General features: G+C 41.6%; 1 protein-coding gene across 1 annotated transcript in view; it reads left to right on the forward strand.

Moving 5' to 3' along the window:
• Nucleotides 1–12,607: 12,607 nt before the first annotated feature.
• The window catches only part of LOC121935048 (zinc metalloproteinase-disintegrin-like NaMP), a 36,949-nt gene continuing 35,554 nt past the window's right edge, over nucleotides 12,608–14,002 (forward strand). Inside the window, exon 1 of the mRNA XM_042476104.1 lies at nucleotides 12,608–12,755. Within this exon, the coding sequence (XP_042332038.1) occupies nucleotides 12,704–12,755 (52 nt within the window). The 5' untranslated portion in view covers nucleotides 12,608–12,703. The remainder of the gene's footprint in view (nucleotides 12,756–14,002) is intronic.

Here is a 14,002-nt window from a genome sequence, read left to right on the forward strand (position 1 = left end):
GGGCAAACAACACATTGACCCTGGTTGCCCACTTCCTTGTGCCCGGTGCCACTGTCACCACCACTGAAGCCTTGCTAGCAAACCAGCTCCCTGTGAGAGCTTGACCGTTGCTGTTGCTTCTGCTAAAGTCAGAACTGGGTGCTTCACCATATGATCACAAGGAGGGGATCTCTCTACCGCCTCAGTTATGTTCAGTTCCTGAGAGTGACTAATGTTTCCTCTGAGCAATTGGGTGACTGCAGCAGATAGTCATTGGGCAAGTCAGCAAAAGAAAATTAATTATTTAATTAAATGAAAGCTTCAGTAGTTAGCAATGGCATTTTTTAATAAAAAGGACACATTCACATCAAGTCAAATTCTTCCTAGCCATTGTGTGCTGCTCCCCTTCTCAAATTTAAGAATGCATGAAAACTTGCACATTTGTTAAAGCTCACTGGCGCTCCTCTCTCTGTTTGTCCACTTTACTTACAGAAAGAGTGAACTCCCCTTGCATTGAATCCACCATTTTATTTTTTTTTAAATGTGGGAGATTCAAGTCATTGTTCTCAGCAAACTATTCATACTTCAGGGAAAGGAAATGCAGAATGTCTATTAGCGCATCACCAATAGATCATGTTGTATGCTATGGAAAATCCATAATATAGGTGATGCTGTATGTTAGACTGCAGGAAGGTTTGAATGGTAGAATGGCTTTATATTAAGAAGGGTCCTCATAAGGGGGTGCATTTTTCTTCTTTTTCTGAACTTTACTCATTTTCTTTTGTTCTTTCCATGTGCAGAACATTTCACACAATGGAGAGGGAAGACAATATTCTGCACTTGATTGTCTACGTTTGGTCCTTTGAATTTTGATCTGGTAGGACTATATATCCTCCAACTGTCCCAGTGTGGCAGAGGCAGTCCCAACTAATCCAAAACACTTGGGGATCAAAGGTTGGGGACCACTGATCTACATGATCACTAAGCCTGTTACAGACTGCCAAAATAAAGCTGCTTCGGGTCTCTTTGGAGGTATGCTATTTAAATGAATCATGCATCCCAAGAATCTGGAAGTTGCACCAAAGCTGCACTCCAGTGCTTAGGAATGGAGTGTGGCTTTGGTGCAACCTCTGGACTCTTAGGACCCATGCATCATTTAAATAGCATACCTCCAAACAGACCTGAAGCAGCTTTATTTTGGCAGTCTGTAACAGGCGATCCCCACTGAGTAAAACTTCTCTGTTTTCTAGATCCACGCTTCATCACTGCTCTCCTATGCTATGGAACAACAATCCCAAAGACAGTTTCTGTTATATCTGTCTTTTTAAAAAGGCTGATATGTTACTCAGCATATCCGGTACAAAATCTCACTATTCCCCTGTCTCACCTGAGTAGTCAGGTGTGATTCATGGTCCTTTGCGCCACGGTTGCGATAGTGGCAGAGTGAATAAGCAGTTTGGAACAGGGTCTAATTCTGGAGATTCCCCTTTATTTTTATGTACTTTGCCCACTCACCCTCTTGGATTTGCAGGGCTTCCGAAGTGAAATGCTAAGACAAAGCTACTGGGAATGTCTTGTAAAATGATGTCACCAGTTTGTGAAAGTCTGCAAATAGAAACTGGTTGCAAATAGAGTGAGCCTAATAAATTGTGGAAGATGTTTGAGCATTTGGCAACAATACGAAACATCACTTGCATGTGGCAGTCTTCTCTCATAATTTACTCAGCCGATCCTGTAACTATAATGGAAATTTTATAAGTGAGTTACTGTAGGAATATTTTTATTTGGAGGTAGCTGACCATTAATTTATTACAGGGAGCAGCTGTTACTGTAATGAATTGCTCCTGAGCTCTGCTTCTGGCAGCGACATTGTGGGAATCTCTTTGTGTGCGCATGGTGTGTGTGAGTGTGTGTGTGTGTGTGTTAGCATTAATTATTAAAAGAAGGAGGTGGTTTCAGCCCTGCAATGTAAGAGCCCTTCTACCAGAAAGGCTGCATCCGCAATAAGCAAACTGCTGGAAAGAAGTTCAGGGGGCTGGAAAGCTTGATAATTCATAATTGTTTTCCTTGGTCTCTTGCCAAAAGCTGATTTTAAATTCAAAGAGGCACATAAAAGGAAAGACAAGACAAGCACATTTATGTGTGTAACATGAAACCATCTTTGAAAACCATATTCCAGGAAGGACTAGTTTATTCCCCTCTCACCTCTTGGCTTGTTTGGCTTTGCTGTCCATAAATATAAGAGACCAATTCATTATGAAATATTAGCGCTATACCAGCATGTTTTTGGGGAGGCCAGACTCACAGTTGGTTTGCAATAGGAGTTGCAACATGCCTAATGGATTTGAGGAGGCATTAAACAAGACTAACCTTAGTTGGATCAAATCCAGTATTAGATGCTAACTGCCTCTAACCTTTCTTATGGAATCAGAATCACAGAATCATCTATTTGAAAAAGTCTCTATGGGTTATCAGGTACGACTCCTTGCTGAGAGCAGGATCTCCAGCTAAAACAGCCCCAGCAGGTCCAGCCTCTTTTGTGCCACATCTATTCGTTTGGAGTTGGTCATAACCTCCAGTTGTAGGGCATCACTCCCACTATGGCTTCTCTTCTATACTTTAGATAGCCTGAAATGTTGAGAAGAAAGGAAATAAAGACTCATTGCATGCATAATTCCCCACCACCACCACCACCAATGAGCGGGATAGCATAGTAGGAATCATTGTGGTATAACACGCAAAGTGGGATTTAGTTATTCTTTAGTGTTTGCACTCCCCAGACGTTTCTGCCTATTAGGAACAATTTGCACAAAAATGCACTGAAAACCTTCTGCTATGTTTGTAAAAATGGTACAAACTGGTGCAAGAAAGAAAGGAAGAGAGACAGAGAAAGCAAGCAAGCAAGCAAGGAAGGAAGGAAAAGAAGGAAGGAAGGAAGGAAGGAAGGAAGGAAGGAAGGAAGGAAGGAAGGCGTGAGGGAGGGCAGCCTCCCATGGACCTAAAATGGCACAGGGCCTCACAAACAAAAATGCCTCAACATCTAGAGGACATTGGGGTCTCTCTCTCTCTCTCTCTCTCTCTCTATATATATATATGGTTGAATTATTTTTGCAGGTGTGTGTCTGGAAAACTCCAAGATCACCTAGTAGCCTAATGCTTTTGCCCATTCTCCAACTGTTGCTCATACCTTTAGTAAGTAAACACGCTGGCCAAGCTGCAAGACCAGACTTTTGGATTCCCCCCCCCCCAAGTTCTTCCTTTATCTCCACCCCATTTTTGGCTCTTCATGCCTGATGAAGAGTTCTGGAGACCTGGAAAAGTCATGCCAATTATACACCAATATTATAACACTTTGGTGGCCCTATTTAGAGATATTACTTATTTCAGATTTTTTTTTTGTAACCATACTCATTTTTCCTGCTTTTAAATAAAACGATTCTGTTTGGGGAAGTCTTGCATTCCATCTTGAAACATTTTAATTAATTGTTTATAGGTATTCCAAGAAAATTTGTATATTTCTCCCTCTTCCTTCACTACTCATGTCTGCATCAGACACCATTGGTGTGCAGAGGAGGCTGGATTAGTACTTACTTTCCATGTTTGTTCTTTTTCTGTTTCCAATTGAAGGGAGCTTGAGGTACTTTGAGGTGACAGCAAAACAGAGGACCTCTTTTCTGTACATTACGAAATCCTTTATGTGTTCAAAGTACTTCATGTATATTTTCTTTATGGAGGAAAGAGAGAGTGGTATTGTTTGGATGTAGAGCAGGTGTTGCAGCTCTTGAGCAAAGACAAAAAACATCTTAACTAAAGCTGCAATGAGATCTGAACTAGTGCTGAGTAAAAAAAAAATCTTATTTAAATGGACCCATCTGCAGGCTACAAAATGTGGTTTTCCATAGGTTCAGGTTGTTTGAAAATCTCCACCATATAAATCTGCATGGACCCTGAAATCCACAGGAGAGGCTTTTCTGGGATTGTAGTTCTGTCAGATACAGTGGTACCCCGGGTTACGAATTTAATTCGTTCCGCCGCCGCGTTCGTAACCCGAAAATCTTTGTAAGCTGAAAAAGCCATAGGCGCTAATAGCGAAAGCCGCGATTTCGTGCGAAAAAGCGCTGAAAAGCACCAAAAATTTTTTCGTAACCTGAAATAACCTTCGTAACCCAGAACAGTTTTTTTCAATGGATTTTTTTCGTAACCTGGAAATTTCGTAAGGCGGCGCATTCGTATCCCGGGGTACCACTGTATTTAGCCTTCTCTGTCAGAGAGCTCCGGTGTCACAACAAACTGCAAATCCCAGAATCCCATAGTGTTGAGCCATGACAGTTAAAGTGGTGTCAAACTGCATCATTTTTTTCAGTGGAGATGCAGCCTTTCAAAATCAGTGTATTAAGGCGATGTCCCCCCCCCCCCGAAGTATGTATTTCTGCACAGAAAAGTTTCTCAGAACATTTCACAACATGGAAATATGGGGAGAACATCACACAAAATATTCACTTTTTCCTGTAGTAAGTAGAAAATAATTCATTAATATTATAAAATAGTATGAAAATTATTCATTGTTGCAAAGGCAAAGATTTGCATAGCCACTTCAGATACCCAGATCCAAAACTACTTTGTATCTTAAACAACGGCTCTTCATGCATGATAAGAGTAACCTTAAGGGCTATGGCTGGTATGCTCTTGTTTGGCGAGGCAGAAGTCCTTTCCAAAGTACTGTAAGAAGTCATCCACTTAGACTGGTCAAATCTTCCAAAGAATTGAGATATAACTGCAGCTGCATTGCAAAGGAAGGCTTGTGCCTTGTTCTGTATGTTTGGGTTGTGACTCAGATATTACAGTGTGGTCAGTAAGTAGCACACAGCTATGGTGCCATGCACAAAAGCAAAGCAAACCAAACCCCACACTTCTCATGACTTGAAGGTTAGTGTCTATCAGTTGTGTTGGTGGGAAACAATTTACCTGGAGAAAACATACTCCCTAGATGTGTCATGAATAGTTATTATGACAAATATGGAAGTGGAGAATGATCCGGTCACATTACCATTTGGAAATCCCACTAATTGCAATGGAATCACTATGTATTGGGCTAAAGTGGTGTGAACTGAAATGAATTAGTTTCCACATTGCCAATTTTGACTTGAGCAGAAAAGAAATACAATACATCTGATCAGGGCACTTCTATGCCATCATTGGTTCATTTAAAGCCATGGTGGAAGGTTGTGGATTTTGTTTGTGTTTTCAGATCAACAATGTCAAACGTTTGTGCAGAAGTGCGATGGCCAGATAAAAATGTGCAGTCTGTTCTTCACGTAGGTTGTGTAGCAATGTGAACCTATCAAACCGAGGACACTTTGACAGGTCAAGTGGATTAAAATACCTCTGTTTCTTGCTTGGTGGGAACTGGATTTTTAAAACATGTTCCAAATCCCTGCCTTTTAGAGAGTGGGAATAACTGTGGAACAGGCCGCAAAGGGGGAAAGTGTGTGAGCTTTCCATGTGTGTGTTTGTGTACACTATATCTCCTTGCCTGCATGTACACTGTGGAATTAATGCGGTTTGATACTGCTTTGACTGGCATGGGTCAATGCTATGGAATCCTGGGATTTGTAGTTTGGGGAGATATTTAGCCTTCTCTGTCAGAGAGTTCTGGTGCTGCCACAAACTCCACCACAAACTTGAGTTGCTAGTAACTCATGAATTGTATGCCAGTGATGACTGCAAATCTTTCTTAGGTATATTTGTAAAGGGGTGGAAGGAAGCAAAGCAAAATGACCGAAGAATGTGATACAACTCCAAAAGGAGTAAATGAACTTTGTTTCCATATTCTGATTTTTTAAAATGCAGTCAGGCCATTTGACTCATACCCAGAAAAAGCCATACAGTTAGCCATAAATGAAAACACTCTACTTGGAACCAGCATTCACATTCTGAGATTAGTTTTGGAGATTGCAAAAGCAAAGTTCATTTGTGAGCTTTGAAAAGCTCTGTGTCACCTGTGCTAATATCTTTTTTTATGTAGCAAAGTGATATCTAAGCAACGTTCCATTGCAGCAAAGTTCTTTGTTGCAACATGTTCCCTTGTGGTTTCTAAGTCTACTCCTTTTTTATCACTACGCCGAGCAGTCTTTCAAGTTTATTTATTGGGGTGGGGGTTCATTTAGATTTTCAAAGGACGGTTTGTTGATGTTATGAATGATGAGAAATAATTATGAAGCCAGTGTTGACGCTGTCACACTAAATTCTGCATTAAATCAAACGCAGTGTATTTTGTTAATATAAAAAAACCCATGTTGAATTATCTATTCATCTTTACACAAGAAAGTTCACATCAAGGCAATATTGTGTGTACAAAATGTTGTCCCAAGCATTTAATCTATTATTGGTGTTTCTAATAATAGAATCGGAAAGAACAAGGAGTCATTTCAAGATCTTACAAGGAGAATTCATCTTCAAAAGCCCTGAAACTCTAATGAAGCCTAACCTATGATTAAAGGTTCAGGCAATCTGGCAACTTTCTTTGGTGCGTGCAACTCATCCTTGAGTCTGGTTCATGGAAATCATCTGGTAATGTTTATTCCCCCATTTGCCAAGAAAAGAGCAAGTGAAGGAGGTGGGAAAATAGAGGGGAAGGTTTTAGATAGGTATAATAGGTAGAAAGCACTTGAGCGAATGAGAAGAGATGATGCCAGAGGTTAATACATACTCCAAGAAGGGATAGGTGACCATGAAGCTGTAAGGTGGATCCATCTTCCAATCTCACCTGTGGCCCAGGGCTTCATCTACATTGCAGAATTAATGCAGTTTGACACCACTTTAACCGTCATGGCTCAATGCTATGGGATTCTGGGATTTGTAGTTTTGTGAGATAATTAGCCACAACACCAGAATCTTAGGCATTCTGGGGAAATAAAATGGCGGCTGCCAAGATGTAGCCACCAAAATCAACTCTTTTGGTTTTATTTTACTTTGTTACAGAGCAAATGCACACAAAAAAGAGATGTTAGCTGCTCTAGACCGTCAGAACGGTGAATTCCTTAACTGATGGAGTGTGTTTCCGACATGTCTCTCCTTTGCCAAGATTTGGGAGTTTTAAGTTGCTGTGACTCATTGTCACTCATAGATCCACTGCTCTGCAAACAAGTCCCTGATATTTTTCATACCATTGGGCTCTCTGTGGTGATCAGGAATGTTATTTTTGCGTAATAATTCATTGTACGGGAACTGGTCATTCTTACTCAAGCAGATCAACACTGGGCCCATTTAATTTAGTTCTGTCCTCTGGAGGTGAAGAGGACAAAACGTGACAGATATTTTAAAGTGATCCAAAGACCTAGCCTTTGCCTAAGATTCTGGTGTTGTGGCAGCAGAGCTCTCCAACAGAGAAGGCTAATTATCTCACAAAATTACAAATCCCAGAATCCCATAGCATTGAGCAATGGCGATTAAAATGGTATCAAATTGCATAAATTCCAAAATGCAGATGCAGCCTTACGAGGGATTTCCCTCACACTTCCAATAAGTCCCTAGTCCCCCCCCCCCCATCCTTTCATGCAAGAAACAGGGAATCTGCACACCAATATCTGGACATCTGAGGTTGCAATCCTCGGATGTCATTTCAGAAGTCTCAGTGGATAGCGTAAGCCCCGAATTCAGTATTGGATATATGGACACATTTAAGTTGAGGAAGAAATTTTCCACCATTAAAATGAGTGGAGTTTCAACGAGTGGATATGACCCAATGGAAGTTGGTGTGACTGAGACTCAAAGCAAGACATGACGCATATTGATGTATATTTTCCTCTCATCCCCCCCCCCCAAAAGCAAATTCAGCTAGAGAAGTTTGCATGTTTAATCAGAAGAGTAGCCTAGTTTCCATAGGTGGCGGTGGCGGCTTCGAGTCTAGAATGCCAGCCGTAAGGGCAGCATTTTAGTTCAAAACAACCACATGCAGATTTTGCACAGAATAAGTCCTGAACTGCAGAGATGCTCCTCACTCTAGGGTTTCTCAAACCTGAGAAATATGTTTAACCATTTAACCCTTGGTTTTAAATATGCTTTCCATCTTTACCTGTTAACTAGCCAACAAAAGCCTTGTCCTAATACAGGTGTGGTGAACCTTTGGTTCCTCTGATGTTTCGAACTAAAATTCTCATGATCTCTTACCATTAGCTGAGCTGGTGAAGTCCATGACATCTGGAGACCCCAAACTTATCCAATTCCGCCCCAAGGAACTGCCAAACACAGAGATTCCTTGGAACTTATAAACATTTACAATGTACTTATGAGGAACACAGGAAGGAGAAATGGTTATGTAGCTAGATTGACACAGACATGTTTGTGATGGCATGTTTGTGAAACATTTGTGCTACTTCTTCTTTAGTTACCAGCAATCACCTAATGAGAATGCAGCTGTGTCACATCCTTCCTGGAAAGGAACATGTACCATCTATCACCTTGCTCTGTTATACAGCTTCCTTGCCACTGTCACTTGTTGCTTCCAGGAGATACACCATGTTCCCTGGAATAAGAGGTGGAATGGGATGGGGCTTGAGCCCCTAAGACTACACTAAGGCAGGAGCTTGAGCCCTCCTTGAAACGTTCAGGCAGAATTGGACCACCAAGACTCTGATGTAGTTGTGCAGCCTCAGGAAATATTGGTCAAAGTGTACAAAATGATCAAATGCACATAAAAATTTAGACACGTTTTGTAGTTGAGCCCTTCTAGGAATAACCAGATTGCATGCCATACTTAGCTGAGAACCAGCATGGCATAGTGGTTGAGTGTTGGACTATGACTCTGGAAAGCAGGGTTTGATTCCTGCTCGGCCATGAAACCCATTGGATGACAGTGGGCAAGTCACATCATCTCAGCCTGACATAAAGGCAATGGCAAACCTGCTCTGAACAAATCTTGCCAAGAAAACCCCATAGTAGGTTCTCCTTAGAGTCATCAAAAGTTGGAAATGACTTGAAACTGTACAACACATGCTACACTAAACACATGAAGAGGCTTTCTAGGTACATGCTGTGTATGTAAGAGTGCTCATAGTTAAGCATGAGTGATTGAGAATAGATGGGAGAAGTAACATGACCTCCCTTTGCCTATGTGCTCAGGCACTATGATAGCTATTGTGATAGTCTGATGGGAGATTCCAAATCACAGAAGCATGTAAAGTGTCCTGTGCTCAGAGATCCCTGGAAACAACTACATCCTTTTGTTATTTCAATGCATTTACCTCCCAGAATGTAGGAAAACAGGGAAATAAGTTTGCATCATTTTTACTTTGTGCTTGCAAGAAAAATAAAAACCAGAACAAAAACTTGAAGAAGAAACACAACTTCAAGTAAGTATGAAAGCACATTGGTCCAACACACACTGCAGAAATAACCCAGTTTGAGACCGTTTTAACTGCCCTGGTTCAATGCTAGGAAATCCTGGGAACTGTAGTTTTGTGATATATTTAGCCTCCTCTGTCAGAGAGCTCTGGTGCCACAACCAACTACAATTCCCAGGGTTCCCTAGCACTGAGCCAGGGCAGTTAAAGTGGTCTCAAACTGGATTATTTCTGCAGTGTGTATTGGACCCCAGTTACTTGCATTTCCTGTCTTCAGGCTATCATCTTGGTTTCCTTACCCTCAACAGCACAGAAACCAGGTTGAACAGCTATTGCAATGCTTATTGCTTCATACGATGACCTTGACTTCCAGTGTTATGATAGAAGAGATGACTTTCTGTCTGTCTAGTGAGGGCATTTATGCATTGTTAAAAACAATAAAGAGTCTCAGGGAAGTGAAAGTGTGTCCGTCTTAAAGCTTCAATGAGATGACCAAGAGATACGGTTTCATGACATCATGTAAGTTGACAAAACCAGATGTCCGCGATTAGACTCATGATTTCCCATTCTCCAGCTTTCCACATTACAAGGACTAGTCATGATAATGTGCGCATACAGAAACGCATACAATCTCTCCTTGAGCTTTTCATATAACATGCAAATGTGGAACTTCCACATTGTCTCTATGGATGGAAGCATAGATTCTGACTAGTATGTCTAGATTCCTTGCTGTTGACGGAGCACAAATGCGCATACTGTAGAGATGGAAAGTGATCTCCTGCTCTCACAATGCTCAAAGTCAAAGTCTAATACCAATTACCCATTCCTTTACATGCTTTTCTGCACAGGAGCTATATCCGTTGACATGGAATCACTGCATTATCATTATACAGTGTGAATAGGCCTCTAATATACAGTCCGCCCTTGCTTTACATGGGGATCCGTTCCGGACTCTCCCGCATAAAGCAAATACCATGCATGCTTAAGCCCCATTTAACTGAATGGGGCACGTGCATGAGGTGGTGCGGCGGTGCCCCATTAGTCACAATGAGATGTGCCACCCTTGCGCCCCACATGCTCCTGCACAGCTTTCAGCATATGCTGAAAAACGCATATGACGCGGGCGCACTGTAAATACAAATACAAAGTATCAGAAACTAGATTTACTTCCAAGACTTTTCATTGCATTTTTGACAGGTTACACCACTGATTTTTGTCAGGTTACACCACTGATTCTTTCTCAACCACTTTTATTTTCAGTCTGCTTCCAAACAACCAGGATTGCAGCCACAGGTGGGAACAACAAAGGATCCAGTGTGGGGAGGACATTGAAGATGTCATCTTCAAGCAGCTGAAATGATTCACAGTGTTGGTGACTAGTGTGAGGTTCATTGCTCAAACCATTCCTCCTCCCTCAAAGTTGCTTAAAGTGAGCCCACCCCAACAAAAGCTTAAGTTCATGCTCACAATTAATAGATGAGAAAGAGGAGGCTGCATTGAGTTTGATTCAGCAGAAATCAAAACAGCCCACTCTTCATGCAAATACAATAAAGGTCTTATGGTATCTTGTGTAAGATTGATTTAAGGCTATATGCAACTGGTAAAAGTAAATCTGCCCACCATATGCAGAGCATATTCCTCAGTAAAGTAGGTAATTACTACTGCATTTATTGTGGAATATACTCCGCATATGGTAGGCAGATCTCCCTTTATCGATTGCATGTAGCCTTGAATCAATGCTCCTTTAATACCGCATATTCTCCAACATTTCACAAGTGAAATTTGGGACATGTGTAGGCAAACAATATCAGTGTGTGGCTGAGATAACAAAAGTTATTAATGAGGAAGACTGTACAAGCTAGGAGAGATCGCAGCAGTTTGCTTTTTCCTGAGCCTACAGGGAAGGGCAAGATGCTGCTATCTCCTCTTCTCTCTCCTCCTGCTGAGTTAACTGAGTGCAAACTATGTTTGCCCTTTGAACTCCGTTGGCGGCAATTGAAGTAAGCTGAGGACAAAGGAGGAATGTAGGAGGAGGGTCCAAAACACACTGCAGAAATAATCCAGTTTGAGACCACTTAATGGAGCTTATCGCTTGGTGTTTTAAATTGGCTCCAGCCTCCAAGGCTTCAGCCGGGATGTGGGATGGAGATGTGGATTATCGCACATTAAATCACCACTGAAGCACCAGCCGCCATCAACCTGGGTCCCAGCTGGTCTAAGCCATGCTTTGCCAGCACTTTTTAGACGTCGGAAACATTTTCAACTCCTAAAAAGTGCTGGCGGAGCACAGCTTGGACCTGGGCTGATGGTGGCTGGCCATTCAGCGGAGATTTAGTGTGCAATAATACTGGCCTCCATCCTGCATCATGGAGCTGATTTAAAACACCAAATGATAAACTCTTAAGTGCCCTGGCTAGGGACTCCTGGGAATTGTAGGTTATTATGGCAGCAGAGCTCTCTGACAGAGAAGGCTACATGTCTCACAAAACTACAGTTGCAAGAATTCCCTAGCATTGAGCCAGGACAGTTAAAGCCGTCTCAAACTGGGTTATTTCTGTAGTGTGTTTTGGACCAAGGAGACATAAAGTGGAGCATTTTAAAAGCTGCTGAAAACTCTGTGTATGTGTGTGTGTGAGAAACAAAAGATTAATCAGCACTGCCCTTGTCCAATTGAGGCTTTTAAAGGATATGTAACATGTAAAGTGGAATGCAGAAGATCATTGGGACTGTCCCTGCCGTATTGGGACTGTTGGAGAGTAGGATGGCCGTAGTCCTTAAATTGCAACAAGTATCTTTATGATATGAATATTCTGGGGCTATATCTGCAGAGAGAGCTCTGATGCCACAACAAACTCCAGATCCCAGAATTCCATAGCATTGAGCCACGGCAGCTAAAGTGGTGTCGAACTGGATTATTTCTGCAGTGCAGATGCACCCTGACTCAACCAGGACTGACAGTGTCAAGATGTAACCTGACCTGAATACTGCTTTACTTTGATTAAAAGTGTTTCTCAGAATGTTCTAAGAACTGGCAGCTCCTTCCACTGAAAAGAAGAAAATAAATAACCTCAGGGCCAAAAGGAACCTCAGACCAAACCAGTTCATTCCCAATTTTAGGAAATACCTTGCAGGTATTTGCTCCCTGTTAGATCGCCTTTTGAGTGACACTGGATAATCCAGAACGAGGTTCTGCCCTGAAGTGGCACTGTTGCAACTTGGAAGTTGTGCAACACCTTTGGTAAACACTTCCTCATGTAAGAACAAGAATAAAACTGACGGACTCATTCTTCGCCTCTCACATTCAATCGGAGAACAACTCAGGTTGGTTCGTACATTCCTGAAAACGAAAGTCTACCTGGCTGCCTTCACGAAACCCACCCAAAATGACCCAAGCACTCTTTGTGACTATGTGCTTAGTACTTTTTCAGCATCAAGGTAAGGAACCTTATTATTAAAGAAGGAAAAATCCCTTTCGGTCAGTACTAAAATGCAGCACCTGGTTTGTTTCTATAGCTTTTGTGCCTCTTTCAATGATTAACAAGAACATGCCTGGTATTAGTTTGTACAGTCACACCAACAGAAAACTATTCAAGACCTTATCTGTGTTGATAAAGGAGTGCTTTTCCTGATGTTTCATATTATTTGATGTTTGATATAGGTCTTCAAAACAACTGGGTCTTGAGAATGTCAGGTGGAATGTAAGGAACTATTTTAATGGGCTTGAGCACAACTATTCTAACAGTTTGTATAGGGAGCGGGGAAAGAAAGTTTGTTGGAAGAGAGTTTGTTGCAGAGAAGTAGCATCTTAACAGAGATGGAAAATATCCTCAGTTTTATGTTGAAAATAAGAAAACAGAAATAAGCAGGCATAATCTTTAGAAAGTCTGACATTAGTACAGAGGGATCTTCTGGGATTTGATTCTAGGACCCTCGGCAGATTGTAAAATCTGTGGATGCTCAGTAATATATTGAGCATCCAAAATCTGTGGATGCACCATTATATACTATGGTGTAATAAGATGGTGTCCCTTATATAAAATGGCAAAATCAAGATTTGCTTTTTGGAATATATATATATTTAATGAATATGTTTTTATGCTGTGGATGGTTTAATCTGTGGATAGAGGGAGCTGACAGCAGCTATTTGTAGATGTCTTTCTAAAACCTACCTGTCATCTTATGCAGATTCACTTGATATGTATTTTCAAGTTACTATGTTTAGATCTGGAATGTGTGGAAGATGCACTCTATTGTGATTTGTTGCTGTGTGTTTTCCAAGTCGTTTTCATGGGGTTGTCTTGGCAAGTTTCTTCAGAGGGGGTTTGCCATTGCCATCTCCGTGAGATTGAGAAAGTATGACTTGCCCAAGGTAACCCTGTGGGTTTGCATGGCCGAGCCAGGATTCAAACCCTGGTGTCCAGAGTTATAGTCCAGTGTTTAAACCACTACACCACACTGACTCCTTTTGTGTATGTACCCAAACACACACACACCTTGCACAGTTGTTGTGAGGATTAAATGGAAAAATAAGAATATTGTCCACCACTGCAGCAAGGCAGGAGGGCCACAATGGGATGAGGACTTGATCAAATGCCACCTGTCTTCTGGGATGTCACCCAATGTAGGCCGCACTCCCCACACCTAGTAACACCATTGGTGCTGATCTGCTTTGAAGATGTGAA

The sequence above is a fragment of the Sceloporus undulatus genome, chromosome 6 (genome assembly GCF_019175285.1).
Source record: "Sceloporus undulatus isolate JIND9_A2432 ecotype Alabama chromosome 6, SceUnd_v1.1, whole genome shotgun sequence".
NCBI classification, from domain to species: Eukaryota; Metazoa; Chordata; class Lepidosauria; order Squamata; family Phrynosomatidae; genus Sceloporus; species Sceloporus undulatus.